Genomic DNA, 21,120 nt, shown 5'->3' with positions numbered 1-21,120 from the left:
ACGGTCAAGGGAGCCAAATTGCAGAGCATTGATACCGTACCCCGTACTGTTGGTACCCATAGGCCAATCCGTACGAGTGAGTAGGTGCTACGCTCAAAAAGTTGTGTGGCTGTACGAGCAAGTGTGGAGGCGGTCGTATAGAAAACCCATAAGTATATCGTACGTGAAGAAGAGAAGGCCGTATGTGAGTACATTGTATGTGCGAGTGTGGAGAAGCTGTACATAAAAACCATAAACATGCCGTACGGAGGAAAATTTGAACCGTACGTAAGGATTGCTAGGCTGTACGGAGGAAGAGTTGCACCGTGGGAGAGAAAAGTTGAACCGTATGCAAGGATTGCTAGGCCGTATGAAGGAAGAGTTGCACTATACGAGATAATTCTTGAGTCGTACAATGGAAGTATCGTACCTTACGGTGGAAGTGTTGAGTTGGATGAAGGGAGTCCCAAGCCACACACCTATGCATCGTACAACCAAGAGAGAAGCACGAGCTTGTACAAAAGAACAAGTTTGTACGCAAGGAGGATAAGCCCATATGGAAGGAGAACAAGTCAGAAAACACAATACTCGTACGGGAGAATATGCCTTGATTAGAATTTTGACTTCATTGGCCTCGTTCCTCACGTCTTAAAAAAGCAGAAAATTGATGCACACCATGGAGTTCCGTGTGGGTTTGAAGGTTGTAATTTGGTGTTGGCGGCGGGGGTGTTGCCCTAGGACCCTACAAGGGGCGCTGCCCCTCGACCCCGCAAGGGGCTCTGCCCCTCGACCCCGCAAGGGGCTCTGCCCCTTGACCTTGCTAGGGGTGCTGTCCCCAGATCCTCACAAGGGGCGTTGCCCCTTGACCCCGTTGGGGGCGTTGCCCCCAAACCCCCATTTGATTTGGCAGGTACACTACAAGTTGGGGTTGTCCAATCAAAGTCACTGTCTGTCGTTAGTCTTCCCGAATATCACTTGATGTTTGCTTGTCGTCTGGAAGGCGACTTTTCTTTTGGGGGGGATGATGTTGTCGGCATAAATTCCTTCTTGTTATATTTGATAATATTTGTTATCCGACAATATATTAATTAATTGTATTGAGTGGGTTGTCAGTCTCGGGTAGTTATGTGTCGGTTGGTTGACGGTTGTGTACCTCTCGGCAACCGTCGGGTCCTTTAAATATGTTGTGTACTGCCAAGGAAGGGGGATGGTATTGTCGGATTTGTTGTAATCCTTGGTCGACCATCTTTGGTCTTCTTCTCTGTAATGATTGCATATGCGAATAAAGATATATTTTACTGCCGTGTCTGGTATGCATTGTCATGTACATTGTTATTTTCTATATTTAATTTACTAGTTGTACCAGTAAACAATAAGATTTGTCTCACTATCTGAGAGGAAATTTTCACATGAAAAGACAGGGCAAAACACAGACTGACATAATTCCTTAAATTAAAGAGTTTCGCTATCATGCCTGATAGATATGAATGCAAAGACAAGAATTCATTAAGAGATGCAATTTTAAGAATGCGATTATTGCAGGATATAAGCAAAAGTGGGTTTGGCAAAAAGGTTTTGTTAATGTGTTTTTTATGCACCTCAAACACATAATAAATTATAATATACCAAGGTATTCTATCCTCTCTTGAACAAAGAAATTTTGAATGCTAAACCAAGTGATCAATCAAAGCAACTCCAATGTTTACAATGCGAACTATGTGGTTTAAATGCTTGGGATAGACCAAGTGAAATTGATGTGATTTTGTTGGAATCACAAGGGAGCGGATATCGTTCCCATGCTGATGTCTCCCACCACTTGGGGTGCGGGATCAGAATGACTTATGTTTTGTTTGAACTTTGCTGGAACTTAGGATCTAACTACTCGACTTGGAAAATAAAAGACAAAAGAGGATAAGGGTTAAGAAAGCTTATACTAATCCTAAGAAGGAAATGATTGTTGAATCGGTGACACCAAACCAAGCTTTGCTTTGCCATGCGAGAACAACCACACAAAGATGGTGCAATCTCCTAAGGATGAGTGAATGATTTTCATATCACCCATGCACACCAACATTACAAACAATGAGCATATAGTGATTAAAAGCTTTAATCAGGTTCACTTTAACCACACACTGCAATTTGCAATCAACAAACTCCAAGTGGTATGAACATTAGGTTCACCATTCATCAACAATAAGATCCTCCATTCATCTAATTAATATCTATGCTATGAGAAGTAGAGGTCATGCAACAATTTGAAATAGCACACCAAATTCACCATAACTTCAATGAAGAAAATATTTTATTACAAGTCTTGGCAACAATCTCCTTTTCTCCTACTCTACTCTACTTCTGATTTCTAAATATCTACTATTAACCTTTACAAATGAATGGCCCAAATTGATTCTCAAATCAATGGATGAGATCTCCCAATTACAATGAATGGCCCAAATCGATTCTCAAATCAATGGACAAGATTATACAATAGAAACCCAAATTAGGGTTTGTCACAACAAACTCCTCCTTGGCCAATGAAATAATTACAATATTTAGGACACATATCCAACTTTGAATGTCAAACTTTAGGAATTGAGGGTAGTTACATAAAATAATATTTGATGAAGTGCCATGTGTCACCTTCTCCATCCTTGAACGAGTCAGGTTCAATTAACTTGGATGTCCCAATGTTGCACAACTTGAATGGTTGATGATGATCAGGTGCCACCTCAGCCTGCACACCTTGTAGACCTGATACTTCATCACAAACATTATCTCTTGATACTCAATATCTTCATGTAGCTTTCATGAAAGTGATGGCATATATTCCCAAATTGCATAATCTAACTTTGATTAACTCTTCTGAAACTATCTGCTCAAGATGCACTTCTTGATTTTGTTTTTCTTCTTTCTTGCCTTCATCATGATGTCAAGGCTTGATCCTCTTGTGCATGAAGTTCTTGACCAGGATCACCTCCTTGGCGTACTGCTTTGTAGTTCTTTTGAGTAATTGCGCATTATAGTGGAGTTTGGAGAGAGTTGTGCACTACACTCGAACTTCTTTGTGTGATTGCAAGAGAGACAAGCAATTCTGCTCTCTATCCTTTTTGACTCAGGCAATTTCACTTTGTGGGCCTTGAATGTGATTGCATTCTTTGAGTGCACTTGTAATTTGCAAGATTTGTGGATGGGATTGCAAGAACATCGTGGATTGGCGCCCTTGTTATTATCATCACGAAGCCTTCCTCTTGATATGGTGCCCATGTTATTATCATCATGAAGCCTTCCTCTTGATTGCCTTGGCCTTCTTGAGTGACTTTGATCCCTGATTAGCTTTGCACTCAATTTTGTTAGTTTTTGGTAATCAGATTAGCAGAAATTAGCAGAAAATAAGAATGCAAGGTAAAATAAACACATAACAGCATAACACACAAGAACACAGCAGTGCCCTGGGAAAACCTCCCTCTTGGAGGTGAAAAACCCAGCAAGAATAACTCAGATCTGATTACTAATAGGCGCAGAACCAGATTACAATTTAATCCTTCTAGGGCATAACACAAAGTAACTTATCTGAGTTTACAATTCCGATCAGACTTGATGGAATCGCCCCTAGTACAAGAATTCGATACCCTGTAGCAGATTTGGCAGCCTGAGCAGGTTTGGCAGCCTTAGAACAACTTCGGCAGACCTTAAAGATATTCGCCCAGTTAGGAGGACAGTTCGCTGACTGAGAGGTCTAATTCGCTGCCTTAGAAGAATGCAGAAGTAACTTGCAGATGCTGATCGCTGCTAGGTAGTTCGCACATAGCAGAGATAGAAATATTCGCTTGATAGATTGATGACTTGTGATCCTCAAGTCATCTCACATATATATGAATTCAAGTCTACATTAAACCTTGTTCGGCCTTATTTAATTTTGGCGCCAAGTTTTAATTAAATACAAATGCCTTTCATATGATATTACAAGTTACATGAATAGGTCTTGACCTATTTTGTGTTTACAAGTTACACATGTAACTCGCCCAAATAGGGCCTGCCCTAAATCAAATTACATAATATCCCAAATAGGCCCATACACAATAAATTTTAAGGCCGAAGGCCACATTAAAATTTACCAAGCTAGGTCGGCCCAATCAAAGGGATATGACCTAGCTACATTTTCAACAAATTTAACCTTTTTGTCATCTTGAACTTTCACCTCTGTCATAGCTGCACCCTTCTTCGCAATCATCTTGAATGTGTGGATCTTGTCTCCTATATCCTTTCTTGAAGTGTGCTAATTATTAATGTTGTCTTTTCTCCTTGTACATCTTCTTATCTTCATGCCTCAAGTCCAAATCTTCTTGCTTCAGACCTGCAAAACAAACACATACTGAATTAAAACATTGATCTGAAATCTAATCCTCAGGTCTGTTTTTCTTTTTCTTTTTAAGTCTGATTTCACTTGCTCTACAAGGTCCACTGATTTAACATGATTTGCAAACCCTATATCAAGCAGGTCGGAGTTTTGTGAAGTTTTGCATCAGCTGGTAGGAGTTTTAACATGATTTGCAAACCCTATATCAAGCAGGTCGGAGTTTTGTGAAGTTTTGCATCAAGGTGGAGTTCAAGTTGAATTTTGTAATGTCCCCTTTTCTAGGTGACATGAGATGAGCAAGGGTTGACCTACCATTCGAGTTCCTGTAGGTCAACGACATGGTTAGGGGACTCATTCTGAGGGTCATGGAGCTTTGCAGGGGCTCTGTGAGCCGTTTCGGACCTTCAGACTAGGTCTTCTATTTTTCAGGGAGAACTGATAGTTGATTGAATGACCACCTGGGGGACCAAGGAGCAGAGCAGGATCCCTTTGAGCAGTTACAGGTGTTTGGAGAGAGGTTCCTACTTTTTAGGGAGATTCCCTACTTTTTAGGAGGTTGTGGCAGTTTCCATATTTGAGGTTCCACGAGACCATACCATGGTTTCGGTTTCATGAAGATTGGGTGTATTTCCTAGTTTCTAGGAGCATCCCTAGATTTTAGGGATGGGATTGCCAGTTGGCCCATCTTGTCCGGCATCACTCACAGACAGGTGACAAAGTCAGATTCATGTTTGGTTGGTTATTTTGGGCTATGATTGGATCTATGGAAATGTTTTAATATATTTAAATATTTCCTAAGTTAGCGTTTAAATAAATTAAAATAAGGCTATGTATATAGCCATTTTAGAGTAATAAGGGGTTTTTGGTTTCATCTGGTTTGATATGCCTATGTGTTATAGCTCGTTGGAAAGGTCTTGAATTTTGCTACATGATTCTCACCTCCCAGAGTCTTTTTGGATGCTTGAAGCTATTTATTCACAATAAAGTGATATTTTTCTATATTTTGACGCCATAATTGGGAAAGTGTCACTTTAATTATAAAGCGCAAGCTTTATTATTCTTTAGGGTTTGACTTGCAAAGGGAAAGGAGTTATAAAGAGATGAAAACCTAATTGATAGCATCTTTGATCATTTTGAAACTTGCGAATTTGGGAATTGCTCTGGAAGAGTGATTTTGGTCTGGGACGCAAACCCCAGGTCTGAGCTTGCTGGGACGTAGCCCTCAGCAAGAGTTGACAGTGGATTTATCCAGGATTGCACAGAGATTGTCAGAGGTAGAAGATACATCTTCTTGGCCTGAAGATTCAACGTGCATATTGGGGGTTTCAACAAGGCGGCTGGTCTATTTCAGCTGGCACGTGATTTGCAGCAGCTTCCACGCCTTTTTTGCAACCACGCCTTGTTTGTATGTTGGCTTGAAGGGTTGTATTCAACTTATTTGGTCTTCCTTGTTCGTTGCTAGTAATATTCCTCCATCTGGCATCAATCCAGATTGAGAACAACTCCAAATAAATGTATGGATTCTTGCTAAATACAAAACTAGGTTATTTGCCTGGTATGATTAGCAGTATTTTCAGATTGCTTAAGTGTTCTGACATATGAACATTGTTTACTGTTTTATTTCACAGTTGTTGCTATTTATCAATTACTTTACTTGTAACATCAAAACCCAAAAAGAAACAATCCCTTTCTGCAATTTCTGTCTATTCTATAAGATCACCGGAAAATTACAAAAATATAGTATGTTTAATTAAGAATTTACAGCAGCAACAGCAAAAGGATCCATTTGGGATCTTTCAAATTTGCATTGCAAAGTCGGACTTTCATATGTTTTTGCACAAAGTCAGGTTGGATTTTATTTCAGTTTTGCAATGTTGCAGGCATAGAATGGACTTTATTCAAGTTTTGTGATCTAGATTGTGATCTTGATTGGTCTAGATCGGAGTTTATTTCAGTTTTGCACAAAGTTGAGGTCGGACCTTACAAGACACTTGCAACAATCACATGCAAGTCGGGCTTTAGGAGTATTTTGCAGTCGAACACAAGGCAGATTCCCTACAAGGAAATTTTGCAATTTCTTACCTAAGGTCAAATTTTTAGAAGTTTTTGCAATGATTTAGACCTAGATTGGACTTTGTAGAAAACTTGCATTGAAGGCATGTAAGGTTGGAGTTTTAACAAGGTTTTGCACTCATGCAATGCAGATCGGAGTTTGTAAAATGTTCTCAATGAGTGAAGGCAGGTCGGAATTTTTCAATTGTTTTGCACAATGCCAAATGCTGATTTGTGTTTGTAAAATGTTTGCAATGAGTGAAAGCAGGTCGGAATTTTTTCATTGTTTTGCACAATGCCAAATGCTGATCGGAGTTTTCATGTCTTGCAATCCCCATTCAACCTAGGTTGGAGTTTAGGAAGATTTTACAATTTTGCATTGGTCTGAGTTGGAGTTACAACAAGTTTTGCATTTTCCTATTCAAGGTCGGAGTTTTAGGCACTTTTGCATTGACAAGTCGGACCTCAAATCATTTTTGCATTGATCTACACCTCAACAAACTTTGAATTGAATTTGCATTTTGCACATTAAAGTTGGAATCTATGAAGAATTTGCAATGATCCATACTCCCCTTAGTGCAAAAATCCTAACACAAATGCAACACTCTCAACTACTTGACAACTTTAATATTATACCGACACTTGACATCCTGACCATTTCTCTTGTTACTCCTTGACACTTCTAATGATTGCTCCAACATTTTAAAGCCAGACCAACATGAAAGACTTGCAATTCCTGACGGAATCGCAAGTAAATTTCCACTCCTACACTTGAGCTTGCAGTTCAACAGTTCGCCATAACAACACTTCGCGACTTTTCTAGCATTTCTGACAATTTTGCGATTTTGACAACTCTTGACGACAATTTTCACCCCCTGGACAACATTGAGGGCCTAACAAGCTTTAGCAATTTTCAGCCTTGACGTTCACAAGACATGTACTCTCTCACTAGCAAAGGTTAACAACTTAAGGAACTACTGCCAAGCCATGCAAACCAAGCAAACAACTACCCTAAAAGCAAAAAGTGGGGGTCCCCATTTGCAATGGGGTGATGTCTGAAAACATCACAACAGGTTTTAGAATCTTTCATGCAGGAGCAATTGATAGCTATAAGCCACATTTTGTTTTATTGCTAGAAGAAAATACCTCTCATATATATATTTTAAGATAATAATAAAAACACCCAGATCTATTACCATGTGCATAAATTTAGCAAAGAAATATAGGTGTTTGTGATTTCTTATTGATAGACAGTTGTTAGTAATTACTAATTTCCATTACAGTTCGTTCTACGTACCTGTGCACTCCGTACTTCTCTTCCACCCAAATTGTGGGTCCTTCCCCTTTTGCGCTACCAGGTATCCAAAGCAATGACAGATGCTGTCCTTAAAGGATAAACAAGAGATTCCCTTCTCGAACCATGCCAATTGATTTGAAAAATGAAGCAACTGGAATTAGCATCTAATGCACTACAGAAGGTTCGACTAAGTAATGCAAAACTCTCCTAGGAGTTGTGTACTTTCCTTCTGGTAAAACAATTTTTCAGAAAGAAAAGCTTCCCCTGAATATGTTTTAGCTGTTGTTTCGAAAATGAAACTCTTATCTGCTTCCTCCGTTTTGAAAACCGCCTGAGCATAAAAGAAATGCTGATGTCTTCTCTTTTTCTGTCCTGGTCCTATATCAAATCAACCTCTCCCTAAACAAAGGTATCAATTTCCAAGAATTGCGCCCCATTGAATGTCTTTTCAGTTTTTGAGTACTGTTTTCTTGCCATTATGTATAAGCTTGTGCAGGTCGAACCAATGTAATCAACTATTCATGCTAAGGATTAAATGTTGCAGATATAAAATAGAACTCGCATTTATGCTAGGCATTATACTGCAGGTTGGTGTGGCTTTTTTGGCAAGCCACAGATATAATAGGGTTGGCAGTGATTATTGTTTTTATTGTCTGCAAAATAAAAAAATCAGTTTGGAAGCTGCGCAGGGCTGCATAATCTCTCCATTACTACAGCTAATATGATGTGTCAAGTTTGGTATTAATGTGCTGGTTCGATACCTAATAGCTATGATGCATAAGCATATATGTTCAACATTGCTTTGCATGCCTTTCCAAATTGATTTGAATGAGAACATAGCGTGAGTTTAAGAAGCATGCTGTGGTAAATAAGAAGTGTAACATTTGATTTTAAGTGCATAATGCATACGTTGTAAGGGTAAGTTTTGTTTTCATATAAATCAGCCTCCATAGCAATATTGGCTTAATATCCATTTAAATATCATCGTTTGTATGGGTATTTCAATGTAACCAATATAACAATATCCATATCCAAGAGAGTCGACATATTCCTATCATCAAACCAAAGGTATACATAGTTACAAACATGGTATGCAAGTTTAATCTCATTTTCATATTAATTAAAACAACACAAAATGATTTTAAGCAAACACCATCATTCACTCAGAAGACATACTTCATGTAATTCAAATGCAATTACTACATGATAATACGTGGTGTGTGTGATAATTTTCCATCATGTCTATTCTTTACCAAATTACTGGACTCCTCTCCTTGACCATGTCCCCTTCTTTAAGAATCAAGTCTAAGAGGTGATTCTTTTCAATAAGATCTTTAAAATCAAACTCGGATTGAGCAGGATGCTGGGATCCATGTTACTTATATATACCCCCTACAGTTGCATTAAAATCTCCTCTCAACAGAACTTGCGTAACTTGCAACATCTTAAGTGGACCCAAAATTTCCTTTAACAACCTTTTCTTTCTCACCATACTAGTTGGGCTATAAACATTAACAAAACACATCTGATATATTAAATTTATTAAGCAATACAATTTGAAGATTGAGCCCAGAACTCCAAATGAAGAGAGGCAGGGCTGCAGAGGATGCAAAGACCTCTTCAAGCCCTTTCAGGTCCAACTGCCAAACCCTTGTAGCTTTTCCAGGAAGATTGAGGAGCCTAAGAAAACGTCTTTAGATAATTTTGTTTTCTACAAAAAATAAAATCTAAATTGCTCTTTCGAAGATGGCTCTTGATTAGTTTTCTTTTGGTAGAGGCATTAATTCCCCTAACATTTCAAGATATATCATTTTCATTTCTCGTTTAGAGAACTACCATCTTTGCTTCTCTAGATTTGTTTTTTGAGAATGCCACCAGGAGTCTTTTGTGTAACTTCCTCTACTGTTTCTTTCAACTTCTCCTTCAGCACCGGTGATTCAAATTTTCCGCCTCTCTTCTTTCTTACTAAGGGATGAACCTTAGAAGAAAATCGATGAGTTTCTTGAATCCTTCATAGCTCTTTCAATGTAGCTGCATATTCTAGATTCCCAAGGAAACATCCAAGGTCATCTTGAACTGTATAAACTCTGCCCCAATAGTTTTTGGAGGAGAAGTAAGGATTCCAAGATCATTCTCAACAAGAGAAACATTTCTTTGTAAGAGGTTTTGATACTTTTTAGAGGCTGCTAAAAAATCCTTCCATTTTGGGGGCTCTCTTAGATTTGATTTGGGCCAATCTTGGTTGTGTGCTTTGAGGAAAGATTTTTTGAGTCTTGAGACATTCATTGGGGCACCAAATCTGTTTCCCCTTTTCCAAAGTAATTGAGTTGTGTTGAACAATGAATCTACTTTTATTCCTTCTACAAAACTTTGCTTCATGCCGTAGCTTATGACAAACAAAACAGTGAAAAGGTCTATCCTCAATCAATTTTTTGTGCATAAGCCCCATTAGAGAGACACAATAACATGTTTATTGGAAGAGGCTGATCAAGATTTCTAGTATAGCTTCCAAGCAGGCTGTATCTCGAAATGCCTATGGGAGAACATATAACTGTACGGTGTACCCATACATTTGACTTTTCAGATGAGAAAACTCTTGAAAAATCAGGGGGTCCATCTTTGTAAGACTATGGACCAACCTTTGAACTGAGGATGTACTAAAGAAAGAGCTTTCTCAAATTTTCACCTTTGAGAAGACTAAAGCAAAATGCCCTTTTGGCCAAAAATATATGGGCGAGAGGGATTCCAAGAGGAAGATACCCAATCTTGAACTGACTGCATTGACAACCAATGCTCATACCCATATGCTCAATGAGTGCATGAGATGATAAAAAGACACTCTTTTTGAAGAATTGCTGAAGGGATTGAGATCACCGGAGTGGAATTTGCAATCACTGCGCATTTTTAATGCTTCTTTTTAAAAAAGTGGACCCATCCAGATTTGCCACCCAAAGGTACAAAATTTCCCTGAGACAGGCAAGCGGTACTATTCCTTCTCCTTGGGATTCTTAGAAAATAGAGTATTCTTTTTGAAAACCTTGGTTCAAACTCCTCAATGAAGAAACACCAAAAAATTGATTGTCCCTTCTACCATTATTTCTCCATAATGATGAGCCATTGGATCTGGCCTGCAACTAGGGGGGTTGCCATCGATTTTGCCATGCAGTCTGTAGTCTTCTTCACTGCTGCAAGAAATTCCTATTACTTCCTCTCATGGGTCTGTAGTTTGGATCCCTAATAAATATTATGCTCAAATAGGCTCTATATTAAATTGGAAATTGATTCAAACAAGTGCACAAGATCAACAAAAAACTAAAAAGTGTAATGAACTAAAAATTGTTATATGTTTATTTTTTCAAATAACTCTTTTAGTTAATTTTAAAGTTGGACTCCTAAAACAGGATTCTTGAATGAGCTCCCCACCTAATTTTTCGTAAAATTATTGAAAAGCAATTTTTAGTGTTTAGAATGAAGTATATTTTTAAAAATTTGATGAATGGATAATATTTTTTCTTAAAAAAGCAATGTGTGTATATTTGAGGTATATAAAGACATTTTTACATTCAAATAGAGACTATATCTTTATTAAAGTCATGTTAATCTCAAGGTTTTTTTTGAGCAATACAAGTAACAGAAATAAATTTAGGTATATTTTTAATTTTTTAGTGAATTCAATCTGCTCTGTTTAGGCATGAATGCTGTGCCCAGCAACATCTATTGTAAGAAGAGTTTGGGAACTATTTTTAGCAGATTTGTGTGGCGCCTTTTTTATTTACCTTTAGGTGCTTTTATCTTATTTTTAGGGTGCAAAATTCATATAGGTTTAAGCGCAGGGTTTTGAGCAAGTTGCTTTTAAATTAATTTTATTTTGGATGGTGTTGATGTGTTTTAGGCACAAGCAAGCATCAGAATAAAATACCAAAGTACTTTACCCTCTCTTGAACAAAATCACCTTAGATGCTAAGGATAAGATCAACTAAAATGATTCCAAGGTTTGTACAGTCAGGTCTTGACGAGTGAGTAACTCAATGGTCGATGTGAATTGCTGTTTTCACTTGGGGACTTATACAATTGTTTGAATCAACTTTATATATCATGAATATGGAATGGGTGTGCTGATAACTTAGGATTTGGCAATGTAGTTCTTGACTTAATTCTAACAAGACTTTCTAAGAAAAAATGGCAAAAGGGAATAGGGTTTAGGAAATCTATTCTAAGCCTAGGAATGTAGGAAATGATGAACAAATTTAGTGGAATCAAACTAGGCAAGGTCTCACCATCAAGTCGAACAGATTTTGACACGAGCTTAGTGCAATCATCTAAGGTGTATTTCATAGATTTTCAAATTACTACCATCAAACATTGATACCATCCATGTTGATGCATAACAATGGACGTATAATAATCGAAGTTAAGCTTGCATAAATTTCTAGTTGACCATGCATGGCACACTTACAATCAACAAGAGGCTAGTGGTATGGATAAATGGATTCCACACAAATACATTGAACAAATCTTTTATTCAATCTAACAAAACTTGAAAAGCAAATTCTAATCTAAAACTTTAATCCAACTTGGAGGAATTGAGAACCTTGAATGCAAGACAACACTTAAACAAAAATCACCATCAAGTCGAACAATGATTTATATTCAAAAGCTGCAACATATACCAACAATTCTACAAAATCTCTCCCTTACAAATGAGAGGCAATGAGGTATATATAGTCTCATACAAAATGGATGGCCAAGATTCAAACAAAATCAAAGGCCAAGATCATGCCAGCAAAGCCCTAGAGTTGCCTTAATTACGGTTTACATAAAAAATGGTGCCACCAACATATGGCCCAATAGAAAGATACCTAGTCATCGAATAGGGAATCCATCTCGCATCTCTTTCTCTCACATCATAATCCAAAAATCTAGCTAATACAAAATCTAACTCCTCCATGGAAATGCTGGGTAAGGTGTCCTGCTGTAAATCAATCACGTCCAATGCATCTGAGCAAGCATCTAAAGTGTTCTCCCAATCTGGCATGAGTTTCTGCAAATTATGAACATGAATCAACAAAGAGACCAAGTCATCTATCTAACTCTTCTTCAAAGAGTCCAATTGATTGAAATACATGAATTTCATTTTGTCTCTCAATTTTGCTAAGTGTAACCCACTGGCTTCACTGACATCAACCCCCAATAACTCCTCAATTAAGGCAAGGATCTTCAACTGAATATCATGAATTGATCTTTCCATCTCTGTACAACTCTTTTGTGCGCTCTCATAAGTTGATTTCTTCATGGCTAATGAACAATACTAGCCATGAAAATAGTATTTATCTCCATTGTGCACAATATTCTCCCTGATCAATGTGGATATAGGAATCTTCTTCAAAGCTCTGAGGCGTAGAATATTCTTCTCCTGAATGGGTCGGAATTCTTCCAAAACTCTCTCCAAATATTGTATCTTGAATATAAGCCCTGTTCCTGTCAAAAGCTTGGACAAAGTGAGTAAGGAAATCATCCGCCTGTCTCTTCCTATCCTTGATCCATTTCTCCACTTCCGAGAGTGTATCTCTCTCTACCTCATAATGTGTATGTAGTCCATGATCAACTGTAATAGGGGAAAGAAGGGTGGGATTCTCATGCTTGATCCTTGCAATATACTTTCTAAGTCTGATATTCTCTGCTTCGTACTTCTCTCTTTTCTTTATCTCTCGGTCCAATCTTGCACCGATTGCCTTGATGGTATCACCAACCTCCTGAAATTTCTACTCTTTTGTAGTACGACCAAGGGCAATTGAAGTAATCTAGAAATCCATGGGAGTAGCAATGTCCGTCGTCACATCTCCAATAGGAACAACCACCTGCACAATCTGCATCCTTGTTTAATCTCTAGCTATGTGTGACAAAATCTCAGCTCTCTTAGGTTCTTTCTCCTTGTTGCTTCTAGCTAAGTAGTCATCAATATCATCAATAGGCTATGCCTCTACCATCTTCTTACTTTTCTCCATACTCTTCATCAACCAATCAGGAATAGCTGCCATCTCCATACCATCATCGAGACACATCTCTCGATCAAACTCTCTCAATGTCGAGATAACATCATCATCATCATCATCAAGATTATCCTTGGTCAAATCATATACATTTTTTCCCAAACTAACCTCCAAAAGGACAATAGGGGATCTCGATTGATCATCATCTTCTTTGGGTGGAGCAGATGTAGCCGTAGCATGTAAATCCTGAATATTTTTTGGTAATATCACTGTGTTGGAACATTGCTCAGCCTCCCTGTTTTGTTTTGGCATTTCAACTTCCTTGATTGATGAGACACTGAGGGGTGGTGAAGGAATGATCGGCGAAGGAATGATAGTCTTTTGCCTTTTCTTCTTGACCTCCTCAATCTTCTTCCCTCTAGCCTTGACTTCTCCTGGTGTGTTCTTCCTTCGTTTAGGAGCTTGACTCTCCTCATCCGCATGAATCCTGATATCACTGATAGTCCTCTGATCATCCTTGGAAGCGGATTCCTCTAATTTCATCCTTTCATAAGAGAAGGTAACACTCATGTCAACTAACTTGTTCATCTGATGGTTTACCCATCCTTGGGAGAAACTCAAGACCTCTCTTATCAACACATTCAAATCTGTTTTTTCTGGTTCTGACCAATCAGGCAATAAAATCGCCTTCTTCATTTCATTCTCATATTGTGGATGCGTATGATCCTTATCGTCTAATACCTGATCAAGAATGAGGAAAAGTCCACACTTCCTCATGAAATCCATTGACATTCTAGACCACATTCTTCTCTTTACTGCTTGCTCGTCCATCAAGTTGACCCAATAATCTTCTATGTCTACCTTGTGGATGAACTTATCTCCTTTGATCCTTCCAACTTTCTTATCTGGATCAAATTTTTCTCTTCTCTTTTATGTTGCAAATCGATAGAATGCAAGCTCTTCAACTGTTGTGCTAGCTGCTACGGCGGATTGGCAAACCTCCAATGTCTTCTCCACTGAAATAGGAAATGACATGCTCGTTCTGTGCTTTTCCTTCTGGATAGAATCATATTCTAGAAGCTGTCTCACCACTTCCAATAGGATCATTCTATCGGTAGGATACCGAGGAAGCCTGTAAGGTTTGGATTGAAATCCATGAATCTTTAGGTATGTGAAAGTGGCAAACTGTATGTACCACGATCCATATTTCTCTATCAGCTCTGTTGCCTCCTTAGACAACCTCCTGTGGATTCCGCCTTGCAACATTCGCGTTATGTACATAGTGAATGCATCATTCACTCTCTTATAGTCTTCAATTCGATACATGTTCAGCTGTGGATAGCACTCATAACTCTTGAATTGTCCTTGTCCATTCCCGACTTCACTTCTGCATATCAATCCCTTGTAGGTAACAAATCATACAAGCAGGTACACCAAATAGGAAGTCATGGCGAATGAACTGGACCGCTCCACATTCCTCAACTGAAAATCCAGATTGTCACTTATGATTTTAGACCAATTAATCAATGCTCCTTTTAGACAATCCTAGATGAAATAGAACATCCATCCATCGTATATTGCACCTGTGGCATCTCCATCACTCGGTTAATCAGGAATATTAAATCACTATATTCATCTTTGAAATCTGTGCACATGAGTGTCTTGGAAGCCTTGGAATGATGGGTCCTAAGATCAATCATCCACTCCTTGTTCACTACGGTCTTGCACGCATCCATCTTCTTCTTCTATCTTTCTTCATATTCATCCTTAGTTATATCGTTCATGTCTGCTCCACGTGGAATTCCAAACACCTCAGCAATCGCATCCTTAGCAAGGTAGGCAATGATGGCACCCTTAGGAGTCTTGATCATTTGGGAGTGAGGATCATAACATCATGCACACTCCAAGATAAGATCGCTGCACTTTATGGATTGTGGGAATCTAGCGGCCTGATAAATACCACTCTTCATAATGTTCACATAAGTTGGGGAAAGAATCTGGTTTCCAATTTCGAACATCCGCTGTCGCATCTGGCCCATGTTCAGGAAATGCATGTTCGTGTCTCTAATCTCCTTCCATTTGGATGACATCTTGGATTCTGGATAGAATCCCGTCTCAACAATCCTCTGTTGTTCCCTCCTTTCCTTGATTCCGGACTTCGACATCGTACCTATATGAAGCTAAAAGTTAGAACTTTGGAAAATCAATCCTAATAAGCTATTTTCAGAATTAGGAAAGTTCTGATTTCTTAAAATGTAGACAAATTTGGGAATGGAAATCAAGAATTTTGTCTATATTTAAAATGAATTCTGAAAATAGAACGTAAATACATAAAATTAGGGTACAAGACCCTCATGAAAGCTCATAAAATTAATCATTTTTAGACTTAAGAAAGTCTGAAGACACCTCCTTACACTTAGGAAATTTACCAAAAATAGAATGCAAAGGAGTATTCCGGATCAAGAAATGACAATGGAAAGGTGTGAAAAGGATAACTTTCACACGAAAAATGTCTGAAGACACCCTTCCGAAGTCAACAATGGCTGCCAAAAGTCTGAAGACAACCTGCAACTGTGTAAATTAGTCCTTAAAATCATGTTGCAATCACTCAAAATGCAAAATATATGGTGAAAAACAATTTCTCAAGGCAAACATGGGTAAATTTGAGCATGTATGTAGGGCTGGAAATGATAGTTAAGTCTGAAGGCGGTCTGAAAATGGAGTTTTGAGACTTACCAGCATTCGTAGGAATGGAGATAAACTCAGAAAATGGCCCCGGAATGAAGCAAAAATGCTTCCCAAGTGAAATCACCTAGGTTAACAAGTGGTTGGAAATGACAAATTTCTGAAGACAGCAGCTGCTTATCAATGGAGTTTCAGACCTGTAACAGCATGTAAATAATTTGAAAATACACACAAAACTCCACAAAATTCCTTCAAATGCAAATCACCTAGGTTGGGATTGGCTGGGCAATGAAGAATTAAGTCTGAAAATTAATTACCAGCCAACAATGGAGGTCACACAAGTCTGAAAAATGATGTAAATCAGGTCTAAGATCAATTATCAGCAAGTTCCCAACAATGGCGCCACCATCCAAGGAGACTCAATCGCCAAAATGGAGGTAGATCCTCCCAAAACAAAAATCGCCTAACTCATATAATGGTGCCACCCTCCCAAAATTGCCTAAGTCTGAAAAATGATGCTTCAAACACACTCAAATGGTAGCCAAGAAAAATCGCCTTGGCTGGCTGGAAATGGAGGAAGAATGAACAATAAAACCAATCTTCAACCCAATTTGTCAACTTGACACTTTGCCAAAATTCGCTAGCTGGAGGAAAAATCGCCTAAGTAGGCACACACTTGGCAAATATAATAGTATTATAATGTCGGCCTCTTTTAAACTTGCTTTTGCCTTTAGTTTTCACCACACAAGCAAGGTGGGATAAAACATTTGTACTTATACTTGCCTGGGGAAAATCGATTTGCTTCTAGGTGCTCATTGCAAATCATTTATCAATTGTTTTTTATTTTTTAAATAATCGCCAATGTCATTAAAAACAATTAAATCTGGGTCACTTTATTAAAAAGATTTTAAAATTTTATCCAAAATTGGACCCATGGGGAAAATCGACCCCTATTTGGATTAAAAATCCAAATAAAAATAATTAAAAATTTTCAAAAATGCACATTGGGGAAATTCGACCCATGTTTGGATAAAAATCCGGACAAAATTTCATCATAAATTGCACAAAATTGCCTTCAAGGGAAATCAACCCAAGTTGGGAGTCAAAATCCCAACTAAAATCATCGCTTTGGCCAAAAAAACACTCTAGGGGAAAATCGACCCAGTCTGGACTCAAATCTTCAATTTGCATTTGGTGGAAATTCGCACCAAGTTTGGAATCACTTTCCGCACTAAAATCCACAAAAAGTCGTCATGAAAAGCTCTGGTGGAAAATCGATAGTCATCAGGCATCCTCACTAAGTTATCCGCAACTTCATCCACACTTCCTAGGAGAAATTCAAAGGTAGTCAGAAAAATTCCCAACACTTAGACAAAATTTAATCATCCTGGTGGAAAATCGCCCCTAGTTTGGAATTTGAATTGGGGAAAAATAGGGCATGTCTGGATTCCAAGGGAAATCCATGTCGAGTCTGGATTTTGAGTGGAGAAAATCATGGGTAGTCAGGTATATGAGGGGAAAAGTACCTCTAGTTTGGAATTTTGACCTTTTAATCCTTAGAATATGGATTTTCATCAGGAATATGATGATTTTTCCACTCAAAACTCAATAAAACTCATCTGGACATAGGCAAATTCACCAAAAATTTGAGCGAAAAACAAGGAAACTTATCGGGATAAAGTGCAAAATCAACTTGAATAACCTCCTAGGAGCGAGAAAACAACTCCAAAAGGTCCTAAAACACCTTAGCACTTAAAAATCATTGACGTGGGTGTTCAAAAACACGTTAACGCTCAAAAGGTCTACACTTAGACAAAATTAGGATCACTTAAAATCTCAACTTTACGTGGTTGATCCTATAACTTCAAAAATCCAAGACTCGAGCACGGGAAATCAAAATTGCTCACTATGCAGCCAAAACCCTAAACTAACCAACGCGGAAAGCAGGAAAGGGGGGGTCCCCGTTTGCAATGGGGAGATGTGTGAAAAGGTCACAACAAATGGCTATAAAGGTACGCTCATAAAGTGGTTGAAATGCATTTGGGTGTTTCACCCATCTTCAACCTTTTGAAAGATCATGCCAAAGTGTGAGTCCTCTTCCTTCGCTAGATTAATTCTTTTTATTAATAAAGGTGTAACTTTCCATGAATGAATTATTCAGAGCCATAATGCTCCTATCTCGAGGTGCAATGTTTGTTAGGATAGCTAGCATAATGAAGCACGGTGTAGTGGAAACTTTGATAAATGAGTGGGTTGTAGTTCTGTTAATTGATGATTTAGGATTATCATTTGAAAAGATTCAAGGAAGAGAATTTTTTTGTTTTTGCTGAGTGGTAATAATTTAAAGACATTTACTGTTTGAAGTGTAGCTTGAATATCTTTGTGGCTGTAAATAGATAGAAGTTGGAGATGCATTTCAAAAAAGAATCTATTGCTTTCCTTTGTTTGAATAGAATTTTCATTATTTTTTTTTTCTTTTTGAACAGTTCGGATTCGAAATCATATTGTATCGAAGTTTGAGGGGCATACACAAGAAGTTTGTGGTCTTAAATGGTCAGAATCGCATCAGAAACTTGCAAGTGGAGGAAATGATAATATACTTCATATCTGGGATGTCTCATTAATGTCATCATCAGGAGGCTCCAAGTACCTTCATCGTCTTGACCAGCATCAAGCAGCAGTGAAAGCTCTAGCATGGTGTCCTTATGCAGCTAATATTCTAGCTTCTGGAGGAGGCACAGCTGATCGATGCATTAAACTCTGGAACACACAATCTGGCCAATGTGTTATGAGTTTGGACACAGAATCTCAGGCAAGTACCTATATAAGTGCATATTCTACAAGTACTAGGCCAAACTGATGAAAGAGACACCTTCACGAATGCTTAATTCTATAGGTGCTGGTTAATGGTGGCTCAACATAAACATAAAATTGTAACCTGCACTAGGCAAGATGTTTATTTTTGGAACTACTAGATTCTTATCACTTTGCTCTAAATGCCTACTTTTTTTATTTATGTTTTTACATCAAAATTCCATCAATCACTTCAATTTGTCAACTGATCTGACATGTCAGGTCTGTGCGCTCCAATGGAATAGACACTACAAGGAGGTTCTAAGCAGTCATGGATACAGTAAGAACCAGCTGTGTCTTTGGAAATATCCATCAATGCATAAAATTGCAGAACTTAATGGGCACACCCAACGTGTTCTCCACCTTGCTCAGGTTTCTCAATACTTATCTCAGTTTACATCTTATCCATGTTCACTTGATGGCTGCTAGATATTTTATATTCCTTGATGGCAACAAACGCTTATTTAATTTTCATTCATCATGATTGCAAAATTTGATCACTATCTAATGAAAAAGAAATAAGTCCTACCAGTTGATTAGGTTCACTATGGAAGTAATTTCAAATATAATACGCCATGGGAAAATGAAGTAGGAATGTTGTAATAATGAGTACTTAAAAGTTTAAGTATGCCTCTATGGATTTATTTTTGGAGATCAAATTTGTTTCAGTACTTGTGAGTTCTTATTCTCTAGACAAATTTCAATGGCAGAATCCAGATGGCACCACTGTTGCATCAGCTGCTGCAGATGAGACGCTTCGTTTCTGGAAGGTATTTGGTAATTCAGGAACAAACAGTTCAAAAACTGGGAGAGATGGAGGAAGGTCCCTGTCTTCGAGAAATAATATTCGGTAATTAAGCTGAAGGAGATCCGATAGTGTTTTTAGATCCCAGTACTCTTGGCGTACCCATTGCATTTCCAACTATAAAATGTTAGATCTAAACACACTATTGGATCTTCAAGTCAGGCTCCATTTTGTCATAGGGAACACCTTCAGCGTAATTAATAAATATTATTTCAGAGCCAATGAAATTTTGGGGTGTTTCCTGAGTCTATTTGCAGATATTGCAGCAGCCCCATTAAGTCTGTGTACATGCTGTCTGTATATACCCTGTATTTGTAACCATAATAGTCAATACACTTGTGTCCATTGAACTACGAGCATATTCATTCTTTTGAGATCAGAGTGGATTTATCCATTCGGGATCATGGAACACTTTGCGTGTTTATTTATTTGCAATTTGAGAAATATTTTCAGATGTATGAACTTGCTTTTAAATTTGTTTAGATGACATCTAGAAAGGGGTAAACAAAATTTTTGATGCTCCAAGTGATGCTTTCAGATTGTTCCTTTTCCTACTATAATATCACGCTATGCATTCCATTAAAAACAATTTGTTTTTTAATCTTTCACATAATATCAACCTTTTGGCAGGTAGGACAGCATATAAATCAATTTATGATATATGAATAATGTTAGAAAATGTCTACCCTTACATTTCCAACTAGCATTTTAGCCTTGTTCTGAAAGACCTTTCAGAAATTACGTTGAATGTTTATATTAGAATAGGATGACGAGATGTTCTGCATTAATTTATATTCACCTTTTGCAAGCGTAATGTAAGAGTTTAGTTTACAATGTTATTTTTAAAACTAAATGAAAGTAGTAATTTTCTTAAAAGAAACATCCTGCCTTTCAGTTTTAACAGGAACTTGTATGTTTCACTTGAAACATGGCAAATATTAATTTTAGTTTATTTTCCAATAAACGAGGTCAAAACTTTATTGAAAAGAGGCTCATAACAATTATTACATGATATATCCTCAAACTAGGATAGATATGCTAAAAGATTGGAAACACGAGATTCTCATCCCCTAAACCAAACCAGAAAGGCTAGAGAAAGGAACAT

The 21,120-nt window shown here is 37.8% G+C and overlaps 1 protein-coding gene across 2 annotated transcripts in view; it reads left to right on the top strand.

The window, feature by feature from the left end:
- Positions 1–20,473, top strand: part of LOC131060363 (cell division cycle 20.2, cofactor of APC complex) — a 43,658-nt gene extending 23,185 nt beyond the window's left edge. For both annotated transcript variants that reach the window (XM_057993545.2, XM_057993544.2), the window contains exons 9-11: positions 18,844–19,169; positions 19,433–19,582; positions 19,921–20,473. In XM_057993545.2, coding sequence (XP_057849528.2) covers positions 18,844–19,169; positions 19,433–19,582; positions 19,921–20,064 — 620 coding nt within the window. In that variant the 3' untranslated portion in view covers positions 20,065–20,473. The remainder of the gene's footprint in view (positions 1–18,843; positions 19,170–19,432; positions 19,583–19,920) is intronic.
- The last annotated feature ends 647 nt before the right edge of the window (positions 20,474–21,120 follow it).

Source organism: Cryptomeria japonica, chromosome 4 (assembly GCF_030272615.1).
Source record: "Cryptomeria japonica chromosome 4, Sugi_1.0, whole genome shotgun sequence".
NCBI lineage: Eukaryota > Viridiplantae > Streptophyta > Pinopsida > Cupressales > Cupressaceae > Cryptomeria > Cryptomeria japonica.
This window is presented reverse-complemented; position numbering and strand designations above follow the sequence as displayed.